At 37.8% G+C, this 25,723-nt stretch overlaps 1 protein-coding gene across 2 annotated transcripts in view; it reads left to right on the forward strand.

Annotated features, from left to right (window-relative positions):
• SSH2 (slingshot protein phosphatase 2) overlaps positions 1-25,723 on the forward strand; it is a 267,882-nt gene that overhangs the window by 126,144 nt on the left and 116,015 nt on the right. For both annotated transcript variants that reach the window (XM_049859757.1, XM_049859759.1), the window contains one exon: positions 4,731-4,774. In XM_049859757.1, coding sequence (XP_049715714.1) covers positions 4,731-4,774 — 44 coding nt within the window. The remainder of the gene's footprint in view (positions 1-4,730; positions 4,775-25,723) is intronic.

Genomic DNA, 25,723 nt, shown 5'->3' on the forward strand with positions numbered 1-25,723 from the left:
ATATGTAGAGGTCACATGTAGGTACTCCAGTTGACATTTCTAGCTGAGCTCAGCTTTCTAGCCACCCAAGTCAAGACATCAGACATGAAGTTTCTTGGTCTCTCCAGACCAGCCCATCTGCTAGTTGAATACCACTAAGTGACCTACAACGATACCATGTGGAACAGCCGAATCATCCAGCTAAGTCCTGCTTGAATCCCTGACCCATAGAATCACGAAATGTAATTAACTAGTAGTTTTTTTAATGAAGCAAGAAGCAACCCAAACAGTTGGCTCTATCCCTAACTTCTTTGTCTGTTTCTAGGAGAACAGCTAAGGCTACTCTTACCAGTAGCCAAGTGGCAGGAATGGTGAAAGTCCTTACTTCCTCCTTGATCTTGTGTACTTTACATCTGCTTTTTCTTAAACCCAGAAGCACACTATTATCTCTTCTGGTTTTAAAGATCACACCCACTCTTAGACTACTAGATTCCTTTTTCCTGTCTGACAGACACCTCCCACTATTAGTTTATTTCCAAGGGCAGAGATGACTGATGGATAATCTGAAATCCTGTTAATGGATGATCCATACCATCTTTCCAGACCATACAACTGTTATCTTAAGATTCCTACCATTATAGATGCATAAAATCAATATTACTTGATAGTTTTAATGCCCAACACCTATATCTAAACCCATTGATGCTCCAGCAATCCACACTGCTCTCCATTCTTCAAACATATCAGACTCTTTCTTACTTCTCTGCCTTTCTCTGTTAGCCCTTCTGCCTGAAATACTTTCTCTTCTTTTCATCTGATAAAAGCCCTCTAGTTCAAACCCAGCCCAAAATTTAACTTCTGTGAGGTATTTCCCAATCCCCCAGTTAGTCACTTCCTTCTCTGTTGCTTCCGTATATCATTTTGTACATCCCTCTTGTTAGTTGCTGTCACCCTATGTATAACAGAAGGTAATGTTGCCCTGTCTTGTGCCCTCTTCATGATTGTTGATATGTTTGAGTCCATTGTTGTGACTATTGTGTCAATCCATCTCTTTGAGGGTTTCCCTCATTTTCACTGACCCTCTAATTTACCAAGCATGATATCCTTTTCTGGCAATTGGTCTTTCCTGATGACATGTCCAAAGTAAGTGAGCTAAAGTCTCACCATTCTCACTTCTAAGAAGTATTCTGGTTGTATTTTTTCTTATTTTGTTCATTTTTATGGCAGTCCACAGTATATTCAGTATTCTTTGCCAACTCCACAATTCAAATGCATCAGTTCTTCTTCTGCCTTCCCTTTTCATTATCTAGCTTTTGCATGCATGAAATTAAATGAACATGTAGTGTCTCTGCCCAAATTTTTCCTAGGTCGAATTTTTCTTGAGGACATCAATAAGTAATTACACTCTTCAAATAAAAACTATTTAACAATACGACTCTGGAAATTAGAATGTAGAAAAGCCAACAAACGTGTTTAGTAATTTAATTAATTAGCATTTCTTCAATCGAAAGCTGGTAAATGTGAAACAGAACTTCACATTTTTACAGAATTAGGTTACTGGACCTATTGAGTCTGGAGGAACCTTCAAATCTGTCACTCTGAGAAAATCTTCAAACTATGAACCTAAATTATCCCCTGAAGTCATCTTTAAACTAAACAACTGTTTCGCTGAATCAGCAAAGAAAGTTTGCCATGAGCATTATGCCCTTTTAAATAATTATCTATATAAAGTCAAATTGTCAACAGTAACTCTAAGGCATAGATAAGAAGTTTAGGGGGTAGCGAGTCCGAGTCAATGGTGGTGAAACAATATGGATAGAGATAGTGAGAATAGTGACACAACATGAAGAATGTAACCAATGTTATTGAATTGTACATGCAGAAATTTATGAATGAGTGTATGTTCTGCTGTGTATATTTTCACCAAATCAAAATTAAAAATTTAACAACAGTACTCTGGAAGTTAGAATATAAAAAAGCCAACGAACGTTTATTTAGTAATTTAATTAATTAGCTCTCCTCTGTTGTTTTTCGTAATTTCATTTGTTAAAACTTATTGAATGGTGTACTTAAGATTTGTGCATTTATTCATATATAAACTTTACCTTAAGAGAGAAAGAGGACTATAAGGAAACACTGGCTTCTAAATAATTATAATACATGTAAAGGCAAGTGTGCTGATGTCTGTACCAAAAGCAATTGGTTAATGTTCAACCATTTCAGGAGATAGCACATGATGAATAACTAATGGTACTGAAGGAGGAAGTTTAAGCAGCAGGGAAGGCATTGGCAAAAAACAAGGTTCCAGAAATTGACAGAAAACCAGTCGAGATGCTTGAACAAACAGATGCAACACTGGAAGCCCTTCCTCATCTATGTCAGGAAATTTGGAAAACAGCTACCTAGCCAATCGACTAGAAGAGATCCGTATCTGTGCCCTTTCCAGAGAAAGGCAATCAGACGGAATAAAGAAATTATCAAGCAATAGCAAAATTTTGCTGAAGATAATTTAAAAACAACTGCAGCCATGTATCGACAGGGAGCTGCCTGAAGTTCAAGCTGGTTTCAGAAGAGGATGTGGAACAAGGGATATCATTATAGATGTCAAATCTTGGCCGAAAACAGAGAATACCAGAAAGATGTTTACCTTTGTTTTATTGACTAGGTGAAGGCATTTGACCGTGTGGATCAGAACAAATTATGGATAACGTTGTGAAGAATGGGAATTCCAGAACATTTCATTGTGCTCAGGTGGAATTTGTAAATGGACCAAGAGGCAGTCATTCAAACAGAACAATTGGAAAAGGTTTGCAGCAGTGCTGTATCTTTTCACCTTGCTTGTTCAGTCTGTATGCCGAATACATAATCCGTGAAGCTGGACTATATGAAGAAGAACACAGCACCAAGATTAGAGGAAGACTCATTAACAACCTGTGATATGCAGATGACACAACCTTGCTTGCCAGAAATGAAGACAACTTGAGGCACTTACTGACAAAAGTCAAAGACTACAGCCTTCAGTATGGATTACTCCTGAATGTGAAGAAAATGAAAATCCTCCCCAGACACCGTTTGAACACAGTACTGAAATCACCCCTGATGTTCACCCTCCAGCCAAAGACTAGACAGGTCTATAAGGCTAACAGTAACACACATGAGGGTCGTGCTTCATAATTCAATCATGTATAGGAGACTAATGGGCACACCAGCCGCAAAGCAAAAACGAGAAGGTAGGAAAGGTCCGGAAAACTGAACAAATTAAAACAGGGAACCTGGGGTGGAGAAGGAGAGAGTGTTGACACATCACGGCATTGGCAACCAATGTCACAAAACAATTTGTGTATTAACTGTCTAATGAGAAACTAATTTCCTCTGTAAACTTTCATCTAAATCACAATAAAAAATAATTTAAAAAAATTGAAAATCCTCACAACTGGACTGATAAACAACATTATGATAAATGGAGAAAGAACTGAAGTTGTCAGTGATTTCATTCTGCTTGGATCAACAATCAATGTTCATGGAAACAGCAGTCAGGAAATCAAACAATGTATTTACATTGGGCAAATCTGCTGCAAAAAGACCTCTTTAAGGCTTTGAAAAGCAAAGATGTCAAGCCGCGGTCTTTTCAGTCACCTCATGTGCATGTGAAAACTGGACAATGAAAAAGGAAGACAGAAGAGTTGATACATTTGAATTATAATGTTGACAAAGAATATATAATGGACTGCCAAAAAATAAATAAATCAGTCTTAGAAGAAATGCAACCAGAATGTTCCTTAGAAACAAGAATGGTGAGACTTCTGCTCACTTACTTTGGACACATCATTAGGAAAAACCAATTACTAGAAAAGAACATCATGTTTGGTATAGTAGAGGGTCAGTGAAAATGAGGAAAACCCTTAAGGAGATGGATTGACACAATAGTCACAACAATTGACTCAGACATACCAACAATCGTGAAGATGGCACAGGACTAGGCAATGTTTCATTCTCTTATACATAAGGTCACCATGAGTCATAGCCTCCTCGACAGGCAACTAACAACATTATCTTATGTATCACTAAGAATAAATATTGCAATTAAATTCTGATTCAATGCTAGTTTATCACGTTCACATTGATTGTAGATTTATCCTAAGTTATATGTGTGTTGGAATCAGTGAAAAATATGGTACCGTCCACCTTCTAAGTTTAAAGAATAGCTGTACTTAATAATATACTTTAAGTGTTTAGCACAGTGCCTAGCACGATGTGAGTTCTGCTCTGTAAGTGGTAGTAGCCATTACATTGATAGTGATGATGGTTCGATCATGAGCACTCCGTGAAGTGGTGCTTATTGTTTATGGTGTTCTCTGGGGATCAGAATCATTAATAGGTCATCCTGATAAAATTTATTGGTGGTAGTCAGAATGCTCACTCATTTTGAATTTGAAGTAGCTTAACAGTAACATAACGTGATACGTTCAGTTGGCTTTCAGAGGTAATTCTTTTAATGATTAAAAAAAGAGCACTTTGTTATTAACAAAATTTGTTTGTGGACTGTTGATGTTTCCTCCAGGAATAAGTTCTGTTGATACAAATCAACCTCCTGGGTAGGTTGAAGTCACTTTTTATGAAGTGAATTTAGTTCAAACGAGTAACATAAAGGAGATATTCCCACACATAAAGTTTAGTAAAATTGCATTGTTGGTGTTGTGATACGAGACCTCAGATCTTAAATTATTTTTCTCTCTCTCTTGACTATATAGGAGGCAGACAGTGGGGAGGAGGAATGCCGATCACAGCCCAGGAGGTATGTTTCTTCATTATATCCTATTGCATTTCTGTAGTTAAAGTTTTTTCTCTAAATCTTTTTCAGTCTTCTCAGATTTAACTTATCTTGTTTTTTCCAAGATGCTCCAGTGGTCTCTCAAAAATGAGGTTGCTTTAAGAAGCCAGTTACTGACTCAGAAAGATTTAAAATGGTAGACAGTTGCCATTGTATCGATTCTAGTTCATGGCAACCTCATGCGTATCAGAGTATAATAGTGCTGCATAGGGTTTTCAGTGGCTGATGGTAGATCGCCTGGTCTTTCTTCCAAGGTACCTCTGGGTAGATTCAAACTGCCAACCTTTCAATTTAAAATGGTGGATTGCTTTAAAAATATGCACAAAGGTCAATTTGGTCCAGTTTTGACCTAGATCAAGAACTATCTTGGGTAATAAGCAAATTTTCCTTACCGTTTAGGAAAATATCAACTGAAGAACATTTTAGTCTTCAGTTTTGTACTTATGTTTGTCCCTCAATCTGATGTATTTTGACAATTTTTACAGATTGGTTAATATTTCATTTCCTAAATACAAAATATATACTGACTAGCCTACCCAATCCTTTAAAATACAGTGATATTTCTTTTTCCCTGTCATGGAATAGTGGGTATGTTGTTATACCTGCTGCCATTTAAAAGAATACAATTATGGGAGAAACCTAGGAGGTGTATAATAACATTTCTCTTATCTCTTTTAAATGTTTTTTTCAAAGCAACCCCTTCCCACAAGAAACAGTTACAGTAAGTTCTAGATAGTCATTCAAATGTTATCGAACTTCTGTCCTATGAACCGAATGAAATGAGCTATTCTGGATGATTCAGAGGAAGAATACAAAAAGCATGCTTACTGTGGAAAAGCTGGCTAAATGGAATGCCTCCTTAATGATTGTTCGGTATTTGTTGATGGTATGTTGTTGTTGTTAGTGGCCATCAAGTTGATTCCAACTCATGGTGATGTCATGTGTGCAGAGTAGAGCTGCTCCTTAGGGTTTTCAAGACTGTGACCCAGGGCACCTCTGGGTAGGTTTTAACTGCCAAACTTTCAGCTGGTATTTGAGCACTTAACCATTTGCATCACCCAGGGACTCCTATTGATGTATAAACCCATTGCCATCGAGTCAATTCCAACTCATGGTGACCCTATAGGACAGAGTAGAACTTCCCCATAAGGTTTCCAAGGAGCAGCTGGTGGATTCAAACTGCCGACCTTTTGGTTAGCAGCCAAACTTTTAACCACTGTGCCACCAGGACTCCCCTGTTCATTTATAGCTCCCTCCTTTTTTTTTTTAATGGTGCTTTGCGTGAAAGTTTACAGCACAAGCTAGTTTCTCATTCAATTTATACACAAATTTGTTTTGTGACATTGGTTGCAATCCCTGCAATGTGACAGCACTCTCCCCTTTCCACCCAGGGTTCCCTATGTCCATTCGTCCAGTTTTCCTGTCCTTTCTTACCTTCTCGACTTGCTTTTGAGCAGGAGTTGCCCATTTGGTATCATATACTTGGTTGAACATTCCTCATGTGTGTTATTGTTTGTTTTATAGACCTGTCTAATCTTTGTCTGAAAAGTGGGCTTTAGGAGTGGCTTTAGTGGCAGGGTGTCCAGGGGCCATTGTCTTGGGGGTCCCTCCAGTCTCTGTCAGGCCAGTAACTCGAGCCTTTTTGTGTGTGTGTGTGAATTTCAATTTTGTTCCACATTTTTCTTCCACACTCTGTCTGATACTCTCTATTATGATCCCTGTTAGAGCAATCGGTTGTGGTAGCTGGGCACCATCTAGTTTTTCTGAGTTCAGGCTGGAGTGGAGGCTGTGGTTCATGTGGTCCTTTAGGCCTTTGGGCTAGTATTTTCTTTGTGTCTTTGGTTTTCTTCATTCTTATTTGCTCCAGATGAGATGGGACCAATAGTTGTATCTTAGATGGCCTCTTGCCAGCTTTTACAACCCCAGATGCTACTCACCAAAGTAGGGTGTAGAACATCTTCTTTATGAACTATGTTATGCCTGTTGACCTAGGTGTCCCTCAAGATAGCTCTCTCCTTTAAATTACAACTTAATACAGTTTAATTAGTAACCGAGGTTATTGGCTACATTTTTGCTGTCTTGGTTATCACACGAATTTTGGCTTTAAAGCTTAATTTTTCACCACCTCTTAGGGAAGATCTGATAGTGAAATGTCACTCTTTTCCGTAGGGCTAAGAGATAGAAATCCAGAAGAAAATTTTAGCTGAATTTTTTGAGGCATCATAACCTTATTCCCATTAGAATGAAAAAAGGATTCCAAAGAATTATTAAAATTTCTGATAGGTCAAATTTAAAGATTTCTGAGTTAATTTTAAGCTTTACCTATTGACTTGGCATCCATTGGAATAATAATTGTTCAAAACATTACATAATGATGAGGCAAGTTCAGACTATTCTCTTACAGCACTCAATTGTCAAGCCATTATCACGAAGACCCCTGTTTTTAAAATTGCTGGCAGTAAATCATTAATATGACCAGCAGAGGGTTTTTTTAGACCTCTTCTATTTACGGGAAAAGGATCACTTAAAGAAATAAGAAGTGAAGAAAAATTTAGTAGTACCCGTTTTAAAAAAATACAAGGCTTGATAGCCTGTTTTAAATTTTACATTCAGTGTGTTTGCCAGGCTGTTCCTAAATCTAATGGCTGTAGTCTGACTCAAAGCAAAGAAACTTCTTTTACTGCCAATTGAATGCCCCTTGGAGCTAAATGGTGTGTAAGAGGTTGATTTTTGTGGGTTTGGCTGCTTACAGATTGTCCTCACTTTCTCAATCATTTACCATTCAGTAAACCAACATTGAGTTACTGTCTTTTCATTGAGCATGCCTGAACTCATCTTGTCAGTTTGTGGGTTCGAATGTGATTTGTAGAAGGGAATTTGAATAGCAAACAGCATATCTTTAAAACTAGATACCAGTTCCAGGTAATAAAAAAGGCATTGCATTAGTAATCTCTTACTTTAACCAAATGTCATTTATTGGAAAAGTCATAAATTAAATTAATCTTTCAATATAATTACCCTAAACTATGATACCTTTGGGGTCCTGGTGGTGCAGTGGTTAAGAGCTCAGCTGCTAACCAAAAGGTCGGCAGTTTGAATCTACCAGCTGCTCCTTGGAGACTCTGTGGGGTAGTTCTCCTCTGTCCTGTAGTGTCGCTATGAGTCAGAATCAACTCAATGGCAACAGGTTTGGTTTGGTTTTTGATATGATATCTTTAAAAACCAGTGTATTCATGTCACACTATCCTTTTTCGGATACTTAAATTCTGGCAATGTTTTGTCTTTCTCAGATGATAGGCATAAAAAGATAACATGATTACGGAACTTAAAATCAGGTTGTGTATTATTAACTTTTTGGTGAAAATAGGTGAAATTCAGTGCCAGTCTTCCTGTTGCATATTCATGAGCTCATAGCTTTCCTTCTTCTTGTGTGATGACATACACACTTTGCTGACTAGGGAACAGCCAGGAAGGTAACAATAAGACTAAACCACATAAAATGCCAATATTCAGTGTTTTGACTTATAAATGGCAATGTCATGTAGTTCAACATAATAAAATTGTAAGATAATCAATGAAGAAAAGAAAAATATGCCACTGAAATAAATCTGTGAAGTCCTGAGATGTCTTTTTTTAAGTTGAGTCTTTATAGTAGGAAACAAAGTCCTTTAGGATCTAAATTTAGAAAAGAAATACTTTAATTATAGCAGAATCCTTCCATTCCTGTGAGTACCAAACCCAGCCTAAGAATTGTATAAAGAGAAAAGGAGTGACTATTAGGGACTCAGCTTTGGGGTCAGCAAGTCATTGTATTGTACTGTAATATTGTTTCAATGATCGGGGAGAAATTGTCCTTTTGGTTTAAAAAAAAAAAAAGGATGCTTAAGTCATTCAGGACAAATTTTACTTTTCTCACTCAACTCAAGCTATATATCAAAACTGGTGACAAATATTATATATATATGTGTGTGTATATACACATGTATGTATATGTATAAAAAGTATACATAAATATAAATATATGCGTTTAAATAAAGATATACTATTTTATATATAGTGCACGTGTATACCTGTGTGTGTATTTATTTACACACATCATATATGTAAAATTTAGTCACCAATTTTTTTTTAATTTCTCTGAAAGTGAAGAAATTATTTTTCACGTTCAACCCAAAATCTCTCGTGTTTTTAAGCCTAGATTCTTCCTCTTCACCTTTGAAAACATGGTCTGTTCTCCAAGGAACTTCAAACCTAGCAATGAAAACAAAATTTGCCACACAGGGGATGGAGGGAGAGTCATGTGGGCCAGAGGAGTCTCAGAAAATCTCTTGTAAGACCTGAGTCTTGATGAATGAGTGTGACTTAGGTAGAAGAACAGAAGAAAAGAAAAGCATTACAAATATAGGAGGGTAGAGAGAGTGGAAGGATATCCTCAGAAGTCTGGAATATGGTGTGATTCAGGGACAGTGAGAAGATAATTATCTGTTTCTTAAAAACAGAGGAGTTTTAATTTGATAGCTCTTCATGTAGAAGAATGGCACGACTGGCAGAAAAGAGCCTGGCAGTGTTAATGCAGTTTGAGAGGAGGCAAGAAAACTACTGAGGAAGCTGTTGAAATAAATTAGGCAAATGACTAGAGGTGGAGACAATGGAAAGGAAAAGACAAATCCAAGGAATATGGACTTATGGATAGATTTGAATATATGATATGAAAGAGAGAAAAGACTTGAAGATTCCTACCTGAAGAATTACAAGAGCCTGGTCTCCCTGCCTCTGGTCTCAAAATCCCCCACCTGACTCGTTCTCCCTCCTCCCCAAGATTCATTCTCCATAATACCATCGATAATCTTTCTAAAATATAGATCTCATTATGCCCCTTTCAGTGTAAAAATTCAAACTCTTAGCATGTCAGTCAAGAGCCTTCATTTTCTGACCCCTGCCTATGTTTCCAGCCTCATCTCTTATCAGAGCCCCCTTAAATTCTATGATCCAGCCAGTTCCCCCGAACAGGTCTCTTGCATATTGGTTCCTTTGTACAGGTTCCTTCCTTAGTTTTCCCCATTTTTAGCCTAATTCCTACTAAAAATTCAAACTTTAAAATTTAGCTCAGGTACTGTCTCCTCGGGAAAGCAGCTCTGGGGCCTGCAGTCTGAGTTAGACACCCCTGCTATATGCTCCTGTAGGCATCGTAACATTTACCACAGTGGTTGGCATTCACCACCGGAGAGTAGTGTGAAGGCAAGGACTGCAATTACCATGTATTTGGCACTCAGTAAATGCTTGTTGAATGAATGATGAGTGAATGAGAATAGAAGAATGTTGATACTGATGCTAGAAATGATATACTTGAGAAAGAGAACTCGTGTGGTAAGACATAAAGAGTTCACTTTTGGGCATGTGAAACAGGGCAATATTCAAGTGGAGACGGCTTGAAGACAGTTGAAATAAAACAGAATCAGGACATGTCCTTGTGTAAGAGAGAATTTCACAATGGCATTGTGTTACTAATTCATTCAATTTGTGACCACATCTTACCTCCAGATCTCTGTCTTTGGTACCTTGTCAAGTTTTCTTTTTCTTGTATTTGCTCTGTGTATTTTTTACCTTTGAGATATGGCTTCATCTTCCTTTAATTTCAGCCTATTTGGTGAAATAATTTTTCTATGGCGTTAAGTATCATAATGGTGCCCATTTTTTTTTTTTTGACTGTGAAAAGAGGACAAATGTATTTCTGCCTCAATATATGTTCTAGTTAAGGAGTATATTCATCTAGAGAATCTGAGATTGTACTTAAAAAAAAGACAGTGAGAAAGAGGAAAAAAAAAAAAGAGAAAGAGGAAGGTCCACTGTAAATACGAGCTGATAATTTAGTCCTCATCTTTTTATAATCTTTTTTTAAAATTTGGAAACAGTCTCAAACTTACAGAAAAGTTGGAAGACTAAGGAGAAAGACATGCAAAGAACTTTTTTTCCTGAATCATTTGATAGTAAGATGTTGACAGGATGCTCCATCGCCCTGCTTTTCTGTTTTAAGAAATAGAAATACGAGCTTAACATTTCCTGGAGGAGCCCAATACTTATTGAGCTTATAACAGGATATGTTGTGGAGTGTTTTGCTTTTGTTTTGTTTTTACAAAAATAGAGCTTTCCATGTATTAAAAACTGGCTCTAACTGATCACATTGAAACTGTTCATCTTTTGCTCTTCACTGTGCACCTCCCACCACGTAGGTAGGTTACATCTTCCTGTCCAGAGTAGAGAATTATCTGTTGTTGATAAACAGTTGGATGTGGCCACCAGGGGGATGTATTGAGCCGTCCGCTCATCCTCTCTTGAGTTCTTGCCACTGTATGGAGTAGCCCCTTTGATATACTAAGTGCACACTTTTAAAGGCTCTTTCCCTGGCCACTTGCCAGCAGTAAGAATTTTCATTTCACTGAAGTACTTTTTCTCTCTGAAGAATGTGTTCATAGACTCTCTCTGAGTCGGAATCAACTCGATAGCAACGGGTTTGGATTTTTTTTTTGGTTTTGGCATATTCTGTAATCTGAAAGTAACTCCTATTATCGTAGTCATAATGAAATTAGGTTTCATCTTTTAAAAGCTAAGTGAATAATTTTTCCTTCTTTTCAGATGTTACTCTTCATGGAGTAAGCAAAAACAAAAATAAAATAAATTTTCCCTCCATCCTTGACTTGCTAAACTTTTAGAAAAGTTGTTTTCCTGTATTATGAAAGCCCAAAGTCTAATGAACTGTCAAATACTTATCACTGCTGACTATTTAGCAGTAATGAAATCCTCTTAGCTACATGACTTGTGAGTATAGACTCTTAAGGAATGCATCCTGGAAATGAGAGTTATGATACTTTATTTCCAGCTGCATCCTCAGTCCCATTACCAAGGTCCGTGTTAAGCAGAAATTTCATATTCCAGACTGAAAAGGTCTGAGGGAGAATTCCTCCACCACAAGGGAAGTAGGATGTGGGCAGCTGTGGGATTGTGGCTTTTCCTCTTTTTTCTTGTTTTTTTTTTTTTTTTTTAACCATGAAAAGCATTTTAAAATTTTTTCATTGTGGTAAAATATACATAAACTTCGTCATTTTAACCACTCCCAAGTGTACAATTCAGTGGCATTAAATACATTCACAGTGTTGTATAACCATCATTACTGTCCATTTCCAGGTCTTTTTTTATTATCCCAAACGGAACCTCTATTCATTAAAACAATAACTCCCCACTACCCATTCCCTCTGAAAGGCCTGGCAATCTACTTCCGAAAGTTCACAGCAACTGAAAACCTAAAACACGTGAGGTCACCATGAGTTGGAATTGATCGGACAGAAGCTGATTTGGTTTTGGTTTTGTCCTGGCCCCTGGTAACTTCTGTTCTACTTTCTGTCTCTGTGAATATTCCTGTTCTAAATACCTCACGTGAGTGGGATCATACACTATGGTTTCTTTTGTTTCTGGCTTATTTGACTTATGTGATATATACCTAGAGTGGAATATTATTCAGCTGTAAAAGGAATGAAGTTCTAATATATGTTATAACACGGGTGAGCCTTGAAAACTGTGCCAGGCTGCTGCTGGGAGGAGTTTATAGAGGCCGACGTGTGGATTCTACTAACGAGAGCCTGCTTCTAGCAGCTGCTCATGACCCAAACTCCTGTGAGGCCTACTCTCTTCCCCCCTACCATAGAGTTTCTGAGGCATTTAAAGAACTTTTTCCAGATTATGTTTAAAATTAAAACCAAGCTGAATTGTGCACAACTCAGGGGCAGGGAGAGAGTACCGATGACTTGTGTTGGCACTGCCTTTACCGACTTAACAAAACCATCAAGTGGTATTGTCTCAGGATAAAGCCCTACCCTTCAGACAAAGCAGTGCAGCCAAGGAAACCCAGGGAAGGAGTTTGAATGCATACATCTATGACACACACAAAAAAATCAAACCCATTGCCATGGAGTTGATTCCTACTCACAGTGACCCTATAGGACAGAGTATAACTGCCCCATAGGGTTTCTAAGAAGCAGCTGGTGGATTTAAATTTTCAACCTTTTAGTTAGTTTCCAAGCTCTTAACCACTTCACCACGAGGGTTACTCATCTAGGATGGGAGAGTCGTTATATATTAAGGATTTTCTTTTCTTTCCATCAACAACAACAAAAAATCAGAATTTACAAATAGAAGATAACCATATATCAAAAAAAGAAAGGCATATTCACAGAATAAAACTACATTCATTGATAAAAATGTTTTAGTGAATTTGCTATTCTACTCTCAAACTGTGTTGATTTTTGCAGGAGTCTGGTAAGTAAGATTAGCAATGAAAAATTCATAATAATTCACAGATCTCTCTTGAAGAAAGGCTAGACTCTTGTCTGTCTCCCCCCTAAGCTGCTGTCTCCCATGCATTTCTTATTTTTATATTCCCGAGGTCCAGGCCATGGCTTGGCACTTCATAGGTGCACATTACCTAATGATTAAATTACTGAGTAGAATGAGTGAGAAGTGTATGAATTGAAACTAGGGAGGCTTGTGCAGCATCAGGCACCTTACAGCTTTAAAGGTAATTCATGACCTGATGATTAACTTTTTATAGTGCTGTTACCTTCTCCCAAAAAGTAACCTACAAATCAGAACCAAAGATTGGCCCATCCTCCCAAACCCCAAATTAGAATCTCATCTTCCTCCAGGAAGTTTCAGGGAACATAAAAACTTAATAAAGTTAATATACTTTCCTTCTTGTTCACCACAAGTTATTTGTCTTGGATGAAATGAGAAGAGGCTATTAGAAAAGGTTTTTTATGAACATGTCATTCAGAACTACTGAGTTCAATACAAGGTCAAGCTTTTTTTTTTTTTTTTTTTTCCTTCTCCTTGTGGGTTTATGCAGTATAAACTTTAGGAAACTCATGTACATGATTTCTTTTACCCTGAAAATAATACACGTATCCCCTGTGTGTATGTTCATGTCTTAAACATACTTTAAAGGAAATAGCTCACTACAGAAAGATGTCTCATTATAACCCAAGTGAACTCGTAAATTGCCAGTATCTTCATATCACTGACAACATTGATATTTAATTATCTCAAAAAGTGATGAGTGAACCATCTGGTGGAGATGGTAAAGAGCATTTAACAAAACTTCTATGTTGAATATTAGTACTACTTATAGAATACTGGGCTTCAGAAAAGGTAGTTTAAAATGTTTGCCGTGTTTTCATCAGGTGCTTAGAGATCAGGGTTTCTGAAAAACAAAAGATTCCCCAGGTAAAACTGAAAATTTATCCCAAAGCAGCAGCTGTCCTTCAAATTGTGGTTAAACAAGAAACATAGATAAACTATAGGCATAAAAATATTTTCTAACCTATCTGTACAACGGAAACCCTGGTGGCATAGTGGTTAAGTGCTACGGCTGCTAACCAAAGGGGCGGCAGTTCGAATCTGCCAGGCACTCCTTGGAAACTCTGGGGCAGTTCTACTCTGTGCTATAGGGTCGCTGTGAGTCGGAATCAACTCGACGGCACTGGGTTTGGTTTTGGTTTTGTAGACTCTAAGTCTACAGTGTTGGTTTTATATACACAAAGGAGTCATCAGGATAGACCTGGACATCCAGTCCAGCAGTATAATAGAGGGAAAGAGCAATGAACTAAGAGTAAAAAGACCTGATTTTAATTCTGTCCCATCTCTCATTATGCCAGGTTCAGTTTCGTCATCTGTAAGATTAGAATAAGGCCTGCCCATCTATCCAATAGAATTGTTGTAAAAAGCAAATAAAATAGTGTATAGGAAAGCTGTAACAAATATTAAGCACCAGGCAAAGATGTAGAGTGATGGTACTTTCACTATTATTTATCTAAATTACATTTTAATTTTACAAAAACTCACAGCTCAACTTCTCTAAGTCCATGCTATGACCGACACCCCTTATGTCATATAGTATTAAGATCACTTACTGAGGAAAAGCCAGAAGAGAAATTGTCAGACTTCAGATACCAGTAAATACAAATTAGTATGGAATTAGAAATGGAAGCTTCCCCTCTCTGAATCAGTAGTTCAGATCTGACTCAGCCAGGGTGATTACCTAAAGTCACAGGTATTAGATGCCACTTGGAAAACCCTGTTTAAAGGTACTAATCGTCTTGGTTCATTCATTCAATGAATATTTATTAAGCAACAACTCATCTACTTGCCTCTCTGACTCACTACTATTCCACCATCCTGAGGCAGAAGGAATATATTAATAAACATAGCTGGCAGACTATTCTGGTGTTAATTATTCACTGGGAATTTCCCCAAGCCTAGCAGCCATTTGGAGAGAGAAAAAAGAACCTGTTATCAATTACCTAACCCAGCCCTAAAACAGCTGTTCTGCTGAAACACCAAACAAAAGATCAGGAAATTTAGAGACTGCTGGAAACACATAACTGGTATGAGCCACCTTTGCTTACAAAATCCTTACTCTTCAGTGAAAAAATTCTCACTTAGCGCTCTAACAGAACTCTCTCCTTCACCTTCACAGCACTTCCAAAACTTTATTGTTAAACGTTACTTGTCTGTCTGTTTTTGTTTTTTTTTTTTTAACTATGGCAAGGACAGCCTCTCTCGTGTTCATGATTGTATCCTAGAATTCTGGCATATAGAAGGCGCTCATTAACTTTTGGTAGAAGGAATGAATAAGGAACCATACTTTTTGTCCTTTTGCAGGCTTTGGAAAAGATATGTAGCTTCTTTGAGCCCATTTCCGTAAGAATAAAATAGGAACAAGAATATTGTATTGTTTTTCACGAGGATTTGTGATATAAAGTTTAAATGTGTATTACAGTAATAGATATTAACAACTAGTAGCTATTGTTATTATTCCTTTTTGTCATTATGAACTGGGTTCTTCCAAACTAAGATCATAACTGTATGTCCCATAATAAACAATTCTTCACAGTATGTGTTTCAGAAACCTTCAAAATCAAAAAACCTAGTTCTTCATTGAAAAAAAAAAAGAAAGAAAGAAAAAGCAGTTGATATTAAGGTTAAAGCCTTTTTCAAGTAAAGTTAAAATATAGCTGCCAAGCCCATCTTTTTGTTTTGTTTTATTTGACTATCCCTAATATCGTCTTAATAGCTGGGACATGTAATCAATGAAATCAACTTTTTTTTTTTTTAACACTCAACTGAGTTAAATGGTTGTTGTCTTAGGTAAATGGTTTTGTCTACAGAATACCAAATGACTCTTTTAACTTTAATTAAACTGTACTTTGGGCTTTTTTTGGGGGGGGGCTTCCTATTAAAAAGATGATCTATAATATGCATCAACTACACATAACCCCCCCCCCAAAAAACCCATTGCCGTCGAGTTGGTTCTGTAGGACAGTGTAGAACTGCCACATAGGGTTTCCAATGCATGGCCAGTGGATTTGAACTGCTGATGTTTTGGTTAGCAGCCAAGCTCTTAACCATTGCGCCACTAGGGCTCCAAACTACACATATGTATATGAAAATTACATATATTTATATATATGTGTGTAATTCATATTCTGACTCACAGTGACCTTATGTACAATAGAACAAAACACTGCCCGGTCCTGCACCATCCTCATAATCATTGCTGTGTTTGAACCCATCGTTACAGCCACTGTGTCAATCCATCTTGTTGAGGGTCTCCCTCTTTTTCACTGACCCTCTACTTTACCAAGCATGATGTTCTTCTCCAGGGACTGGTCCCTCCTAATAATAGGTCCAAAGTATGTGAGACAAAGTCTCGCCATCCCTACTTCTAAGGAACATTCTGGCCGTACTTCTTCCAAGACAATTTGTTCATTCTTCTGGCAGTTCATGGTGTATTCAGTGTTCTTCACCAATACCATAATTCAAATGCATCAATTCTTCTTCGATCTTCCTTATTCATTGTCCATCTTTTGCATGCATATGAGGCAATTGAAAGTACCATGGCTTGGATCAGTCATACGTTAGTCTTCAAAGTGACATCTTTGCTTTTTGACACTCTAAAGAGGTCTTTTGCAGCAGATTTGCCCAATGCAATACATTGTTTGACTTCTTTCTTTTTTTTAAATAATATTTTATTGAATTTTTGGTGAAAGCTTGTACAGCAAGTTAGGTTCCCATTTGACAGTTTCCACACAAACTGTTCAGTGACATTAGTTACATTTATCACCATGTGTCAACATTCTCTTTAATTGTGTTCTGTTTGTTACTTTTCCAGTAATCTAGTTTCTTGGCCCCCCCTTGTCTCCTCATCTTTGCTTTTGGGTAATTTTAACCTTTTGGTCTCATACAGATGGTTTTTAAGTACAGCACCAATTTTATGGGTAATACGCTTTATTTTGTGTGCCACTCTGCCATGTTGCTGAAAGGATATCTCAGGGGATTGGCTCGGTTATAGGTTTAAAAAGTGTCTCAAGGTGATAGTACTGGGGAGTCCTCTGTTCTGTTGCCTACTGTTCCAGTTTGTTTTTTTGTTTTGTTTTCAAATAAGAATTTAAGTTTTGCTCCATATTTTTCTCCCGTTCTATCCAGGACCAACTATTGTGACCCCGGTTAGAACGGTCAGTGGTGGTAGCTGGGTACCATCTAGTTCTTCTGGTTCCAGATTAGATGAGGCTGTGGTACACGTAGACTTGTTTCTTCTCTGAGCTTTTGGTTGCCTTCTTACTATTTTGCTCCCGGCAAGTAGAGACCCGTGGTTGTGTCTTAGGTGACCGCTCATAAGCTTTTAAGACTCCAGATGCTACTCACTTCACTAGGATGCAGATCATGATTTTTTCTAACTCTGTTATGCCAACTGACTGCGTTGTCCCATGAAACTATAGTCCCAGCCTTCAAACCCAAAAAACCAATCTTGGAAGGTGTTTGGTTATATTTGAGGAGTATCCATATTGGTGTCTTCAGTGACTATGTGGGCCTGCATCCACATATTGGTATTTACACGTACCCATAGATACTTCTGGAAACCCTGGTGGCATAGTGTTTAAGAGTTATGGCTGCTAACCAAAAGGTCGGCAGTTCAGATCCACCAGGAGCTCCTTGGAAACTCTATGGGGCAGTTCTACTCTGTCCTGTAGGGTGGCTATGAGTCAGAATCGACTGGATGGCAACAGATTTCATTTCTGGTTGGACAGATAATTCTCTTTTCACCTATGTACACAACTGTACCTACCCGTATACTAGTTTGCCAGTACCCATCCATACGTGCTCACTCATTTTTACTTTGGCTGTGCTGTGCTCACTACATCCCTCACATTCAGTGCAACTTTTCCCATCACCAAAAATAACAAGTCTCTACTGTCTAAAGTGTACTCCTTCCCTCCCCCAATAACTACCAATGAACATTGGTCTCTCTATAGTTACCTATTCTTGTCTTCTTATGAAAGAGGAATCATACAGTATTTGCCTTTATATGCTTGACTTAGTTAGCATTATAGCCTCCAGGTCTGTCCATGTTACAGTGTTTCATGGACTCATCATTGTTCTTTTATGTTTGTGGAGTATTTCACTGCATGTATGAACCACAATTTGCTTATCCATCCATCCATAGATGGGCACTTTGGTTGTTTCTATTTATTTGCTATTGTGAATAAGCAGCTATGAACACGGATGTGCATATGTCTGTTCGTGTCATTACTTTTATGTCTCTGGGGTATATTCCTAGGAGTGGAATTGCTAGATCATAAGGTATTTCTATTTCTAGCTTTTTGAGAAAGTGCCATACCGTTTTCCATAGTGGTTGTACCATTTTACAGTGCCACCAGCAGTGTATAAGGGTTCCAGTCTCCCCACATCCTCATCAACTTTTGTTATTTGTTGTTTTATTTTTATTAATTCCATCTTAGCTAGAGTAAGATGATAGCTCATTGTAGTCTTGATTTGCGTCTCTTGAATGGCTAATGATCGTGAACATCTTGTCATATGTTTGTTGGCTGTTTGGATATCTTCTTTGGTGAAGGCTGTGTTCACGTTCTTTGCCCATTTTGTGATTGGGTTGTTTGTCTTTTCATTGTTGCAGTTATGTATAGATTTTAGAGATTAGATCCTTATGGGTAAGTCATTTCCGAAGATTTTTTTCCCAGTCTGTAGGTTGTCTCTTTATGCTTTGCATGAAGTCTTTTGATGAGCATAAGCTTTTATATTGATGAGGCCCCATTTGTCTATTTGATCTTCTATTTGTGTATTTGTTGTAAAGTTTGTTATTCTATTTTTACAGAAGATTAGGTCCCACAGTTTTCTTCCAGGAGTTTTATGGTTCTGGCTTAGCATTTAGAGTTTTGATCCATTTTGAGTTGGTTTTTGTGGACAGTGTGAGGTATGCTTTTTCTGCAGGTGGATATCCAGTTTTGCCAGCACCATTTATTAAACAGTCTTTTTCTGCCCCACCGAATGGACTTTAATCCCTTGTCGAAAATCAGTTGTCCATAGATGGCTGGGTTTAATTCTGAATTCTCAGTTCTGTTCCACTGGTCTGTGTGTCTGTGGTTGAACCAATACCAGGCTGTTTTGATTATACTGGCTGTATGGTATGTTTTGATATCGGGGAGTGTGAAGCCTCCTGCTTCGTTTTTTTTTTTTTTTTCTTTGATACTGCTTTAACTATTCCAGGTTTCTTTCCTTTCCATATGAGTTGCTTATTAGTTTTTCCATGTCAGTAAAGAATGTTGTTGGGGTTTACACTGGGATTGCATTGTATCTGTAGATCGCTTTAGGTAGAATTGACATTTTCGCTATATTAAATCTTCCAGGCCATGTGCATGGGATGTCTTTCCATTTTTGTTGGTCTCTTACAGTCTCTAGTAGTAGTATTTTATAATTTTCACTATATAAGTCTTTCATATCCTTGATTAGGTTAATTCCTAGGTATTTGATCGTTTTGGGGGCTATAATAAATGGTATCATTTTCTTGAGTTTAGAGGAACCCAACTGATTTTTGTGTGTTGATCTTGTACCCTGCAATGTTGTTAAATTCTTCTATTAGGTCCAGCAGTTTTCTTGTAGAATCTTTAGGGTCTTCTATGTATAGGATCATGTCATCTGCAAATAGAGATATTTTTACTTCTTCCTTTCTGATTTAGATACCTTTTATTTCTCTTTCTTGTCTTATTGCTCTGGCTAGGACTTCCAGTACACTGTTGAATAAGAGTGGTGATAACGGGCATCCTTGTCTTGGTCCCATTCTCAAAGGGAAGGCTCTCAGCCTTTCTCTGTTGAGTAGGATGTTGCTGTTGGTTTTGCCCTTAATTACGCTGAGGAATTTCCCTCTGTTCCTGTTTTGCTGGGTGTTTTTATCAAGAAATGGTGTTGAATTTTATCAAATGCCTTTTATGTATCGATTGATATGATCATATGGTTCTTATCCGTTGTTTTATTTATGTGATGGGTTACTTTGATTGATTTTCTTGTATTGAACCACCCTTATAATCCTGGTATGAATCCCACTTGATCATGGTGTATGATTTTTTTTTATATGTTGCTGAAGTATGTTGGCTAGAATTTTGTTGAAAATTTTTATGTTTATGTTCATAAGGGATATTGGTCTGTAATTTTCTTTTTTTTGTGGTATCTTTGCCTTGTGTAGGTATCGGGGTTATTCTGGCTTCATAGAAAGAGTTCAATAGTATTCCTTCTTCTGTGTTTTTGAAGAGATTGAGTAGGACTGGTGTCAACTATTCTGAATGTTTAGTAGAATTCTTCAGTGTAGCCACCTGGTCCTGGGCTTTTCTTTTTTTGTTGGCAGTTTTTTGATGCTATCTTCATTCTCTTCTTTTGTACTACCCACTGCTGTTGATTTTGTACTAAAAAAAAAAAAAAAAAATTTTTTTTTTTTTTTATTAGGTCTGTTTAAGTTTGTTACCTCAGTGTTAGTTTAGGTAGGTAGTATTTCTAGGAATTTGTCCATTTCATCTAGGTTTTCAAATTCATTGGAGTATAATTTTTCATGGTAATCAGTTATAATCTTTATCTCTGTTGAATTGGCTGTAATGTCACCAATTTCATTTCTTAATTTGGTTATTTCCCTTTTCTGTTTTTTTTTTTTTTTCTTTTGTCAGTCTAGCCAGTGGTTTGTCTATTTCATTGATCCTTTCAAAGAACCAACTTCTGGTTTTGTTCATCTTTCGGTTGTTTTTCTATTCTGAATTTTGTTTATTTCTGCCCAGATCTTTATTGTTTCTTTTTTTCTGATAGCTTTTGGCTTCCTTTTCCCTTTCTTTTCTCTTTGTTCAAGTTTTAAGTTTAAGTTAATGATTTTGGATCTTTCTTCCTTTTTCTTTCTTTTTTTTTTTTTGGATCTTTCTTCTTTTTTAATGTAGGTTGTTTATTGCTATAAATTTCCCTCTGAGTATTGCTTTTGCTATGTCTCAAAGGTTTTAATATGTTGTGTTTTCATTTTTGTTTGATTCTCAGAGTTTTTTAATTTCACATTTTATTTCTTCTATGACTCAATGGTTTTTTTTTGTTGTTGTTATTGTTAGGTGCCGTCGAGTTGGTTCTGACTTATAGTGACTCCATGTACAACAGAACAAAACTCTACCCAGTCCTGCGACATCGTCACAATCATTGTTATACTTGAGCCCATTGTTGCAGCCACTGTGTCAGTCCCATCTCATTGAAGGTCTTTGTCTTCTTCACTGACCCTCTACTTTACCGAGCATGATGCCCTTCTCCAGGGACTGATCCCTCCTGATAACATGTCCAAAGTATGTGAGACATAGTCTCACCATCCTTGCTTCTGAGAAGCATTCTGGTCATACTTCTTCCAAGACAGATTTGTTCATTCTTTTGGCAGTCCATAGTATATTCAATATCCTTCACCAATGCCATAATTCAGAGGCATCAATTCCTTGGTCTTCCTTATTCATCATCCAGCTTTCACATGCATATAAGGTGATTGAAAACACCATGGCTTGGGTCAGGTGCATCTTAGTCCTCAAAGTGACGTCTTTGCTTTTCAACACTTTAAAGAGGTCTTTTGCAGCCAATATGCCCAATACAATGTCTTTTGATTTCTTGACTGCTGCTTCTGTTGGGTGTTGATTGTGTATCCAGGTAAAATGAAATCCTTGGTAACTTCAATCTTTTCTCCGTTTATCATGATGTTGCTTATTGGTCCAGTTGTAATTTTTGTTTTCTTTACATTGAGGTGTAATCCATACTGAAGGCTGTAGTCTTTGATCTTCATCATAAGTACTTCAATTCCTTTTCACTTTCAGTAAGCAAAGTTGTATCATCTGCATAACACAGGTTGTTAATGAATCCTCTTCCAATTTTGATGCTGCGTTCTTCTTCATATAGTCCAGCTTCTCGGCTTATTTGCTCAGCATACAGATTCAATAAGTACATGAAAGGATACAACCCTGACACATACCTTTCCTGATTTTTAAGAATTGTGTTGAGGCAGTAGTATCTTTCATTTCCCAAAATGTAATTGCTATTTTTATCCCAACACAATCCTTTTCCTTGAAGATTTTCCTTTTGAAAGATGGTATGCTGACCTCAGAACCTACAATACACCTATGGTAATCAAAACAGCCAGGTACTGGTACAATGACAGGTACATTGACCAATAGAACAGAATTGAGACCCCAGATGTAAATCCATCCACCTATGATCACCTGATCTTCAACAAGGGCCCAAAGTCCATCAAATGGGGAAAAGACGGTCTTTTTAACAAATGGTCTTGGAAAAACTGTATGTTCATCTGCAAAAAAAAAAAAAGAAACAGGACCCATACCTCATACCATACACAAAAACTAACTCTAAATGGATCAAAGACCTACATATAAAGCCAAAAACCATGACATTCATAGAAGAAAAAATAGGATCGACCCTGTTGGTGTTGTTGTTAGTTGCTGTCGAGTTGGTTCCAACTCATAGCGACCCTATGCACTACAGAAAGAAATATTGCCCAGTCCTGCACCATCCTTACAATCATTGTTATGCTTGAGCTCATTGTTGCTGCCACTGTGTCAGTCCACCTCATTGAGGGTCTTCCTCTTGTCCGCTGACTCAGTACTCTGTCAAGTATGACGTCCTTCTCCAGGGATAGATCCCTCCTGAAAACGTGTCCAAAGTATATAAGACACAGTCTCCCCATCCTTGGCTCTAAGGAGCATTCTGGCTGCACTTCTTCCAAGACAGATTTTTTCGTTCTTTTGGCAGTCCATGGTATATTCAATATTCTTCGCCAATACACAATTCAGAGGCATCATTTCTTCTTTGTTCTTCCTTATTCATTGTCCAGCTTTCACATGCATATGATGCGATTGAAAATACCATGGCTTGGGTCAGGCGCACCTTAGTCTTTAGGGTGATATCTTTGCTCTTCAACACTTTGAAGAGGTCCTTTGCAGCAGATTTACCCAGTGCAATGTGTCTTTTGATTTCCTGACTGCTGCTTCCATGGCTGTTGATTGTGGATCCAAGTAAAATGAAATCCTCGACAACTTCAATCTTTTCTCCGTTTATCATGATGTTGCTCATTGGTCCGGTTGTGAGGATTTTTGTTTTCTTTATGTTGAGGTGCAATCCATACTGAAGGCTGTGGTCTTAGATCTTCATTAGTAAATGCTTCAAGTCCTCTTCACTTTCAGCAAGCAAGGTTGTGTCATCTGCATGACGCAGGTTGTTAGTGAGTCTTCCTCCAATCCTCATGCCCCGTTCTTCTTCATATAGTCCAGCTTCTCGTATTATTTGTTCAGCATACAGATTAAATAGATATGGTGACTGAATACAACCCTGACGCACACCTTTCTTGACTTTAAGCCAGTCAGTATCTCCTTGTTCTGTCCGAACAACTGCCTCTTGATCTATGTAAAGGTTCCTCATGAGCACAATTAAGTGTTCTGGAATTCCCATTCTTCGCAGTGTTATCCATAGTTTGTTATGATCCACACAGTCGAATGCCTTTGCATAGTCAATAAAACATAGGTAAACATCCTTCTGGTATTCTCTGCTTTCAGCCAGGATCCATCTGACTTCAGCAATGATATCCCTGGTTCCACGTCCTCTTCTGAAACCGGCCTGAATTTCTGGCAGTTCCCTGTCGATATACTGCTGCAACCGTCTTTGAATGATCTTCAGCAAAATTTTGCTTGCGTGTGATATTAATGATATTGTTCTATAATTTCCACATTCAGTTGGATCACCTTTCTTGGGAATAGGCATAAATACGGATCTCTTCCAGTCAGTTGGCCAGGAAGCTGTCTTCCATATCTCTTGGCATAGACGAGTGAGTACCTCCAGTGCTGCATCTGTGTGTTGAAACATCTCAACTGATATTCCATCAATTCCTGGAGCCTTATTTTTTGCCAATGCCTTCAGAGCAGCTTGGACTTCTTCCTTCAGTATCATCAGTTCCTGATCATATTCCACCTCTTGAAATGGTTGAACATCAACTAATTCTTTTCGGTATAATGACTCTGTATTCCTTCCATCTTCTTTTGATGCTTCCTGTGTCGTTTAATATTTTCCCCATGGAATCCTTCACTATTACAACTCGAGGCTTGAATTTTTTCTTCAGTTCTTCTGCTTGAGAAACACCGAGCATGTTCTTTCCTTTTGGTTTTCCATCTCCAGCTCTTTGCACGTCGTTATAATACTTTACTTTGTCTTCTCGAGACGCCCTTTGAAATCTTCTGTTCAGTTGTTTTACTTCATCAATTCTTCCTTTTGCTTTAGCTGCTCGACGCTGAAGAGCAAGTTTCAGAGTCTCCTCTGATATCCATTTTGGTCTTTCTTTCCTGTCTTTTCAGTGACCTCTTGCTTTCTTCATGGATGATGTCCTTGATGTCATTCCACAACTCATCTGGTCTTCGGTCACTACTGTTCAATGCGTCAAATCTGTTCTTCAGGTGGTCTCTGAATTCAGGTGGGATATACTCAAGATCATATTTTGGCTCTCATGGACTTGCTCTGATTTTCTTCAGTTTCAGCTTGAACTTGCATATGAGTAATAGATGGTCTGTTCCACAGTCAGCCCCTGGCCTTGTTCTGACTGATGATATTGAGCTTTTCCATTGTCTCTTCCCACAGATGTAGTCAATTTGATTTTTGTGTGTTCCATCTGGCGAGGTCCATGTGTATAGTCGCCATTTATGTTGGTGAAAGAAGGTATTTGCAATGAAGAAGTCGTTGGTCTTGCAAAATTCCATCATTCAATCTCTGGTGTTGTTTCTGCCACCAAGGCCATATTTTCCAACTACTGATCCTTCTTCTTTGTTTCCAACTTTCATATTCCAATCGCCAGTAATTATCAATGCATCTTGATTGCATGTTTGATCAATTTCAAACTGCAGCAGCTGATAAAAATCTTCTCTTTCTTCATCTTTGGCCCTAGTGGTTGGTGCATAAATTTGAATAATAGTTGTATTAACTGGTCTTCCTTGTAGGCGTATGGATATTATCCTATCGCTGACAGCGTTGTACTTCAGGATAGATCTTGAAATATCCTTTTTGATGATGAATGCAACACCATTCCTCTTCAAGTTATCATTCCCAGCCCCGACATGTCTGTCAGTTTGTGATACTGTGGGGGCTTGCGTGTTGCTGTGATGCTGGAAACTATGCTACCGGTATTCAGATACCAGCAGGGTTACCCATGGAGGACAGGTTTCAGCTGAGGTTCCAGACTAAGACAGACTAGGGAGAAGGACCCGGCAGTCTACTTCTGAAAAGAATTAGCTAGTGACAACCTTATGAATAGCAGTGGATCAACCCTAGAGGCCCTAATACACGGCATTAACAGGATACAAACCACAACCAACAGCACACAAGCTCCAGGGGATAAGCTAGATAACTGGGATCTTCCAAAAATTAAACACTTGTGCTCATCAAAAGACTTCACCAAAAGAGTAAAAAGGGAACCTACAGACTGGAGAAAAAAATTGGCTATTACAAATCAGACAAAGG

Source organism: Elephas maximus, chromosome 19 (genome assembly GCF_024166365.1).
Source record: "Elephas maximus indicus isolate mEleMax1 chromosome 19, mEleMax1 primary haplotype, whole genome shotgun sequence".
NCBI lineage: Eukaryota > Metazoa > Chordata > Mammalia > Proboscidea > Elephantidae > Elephas > Elephas maximus.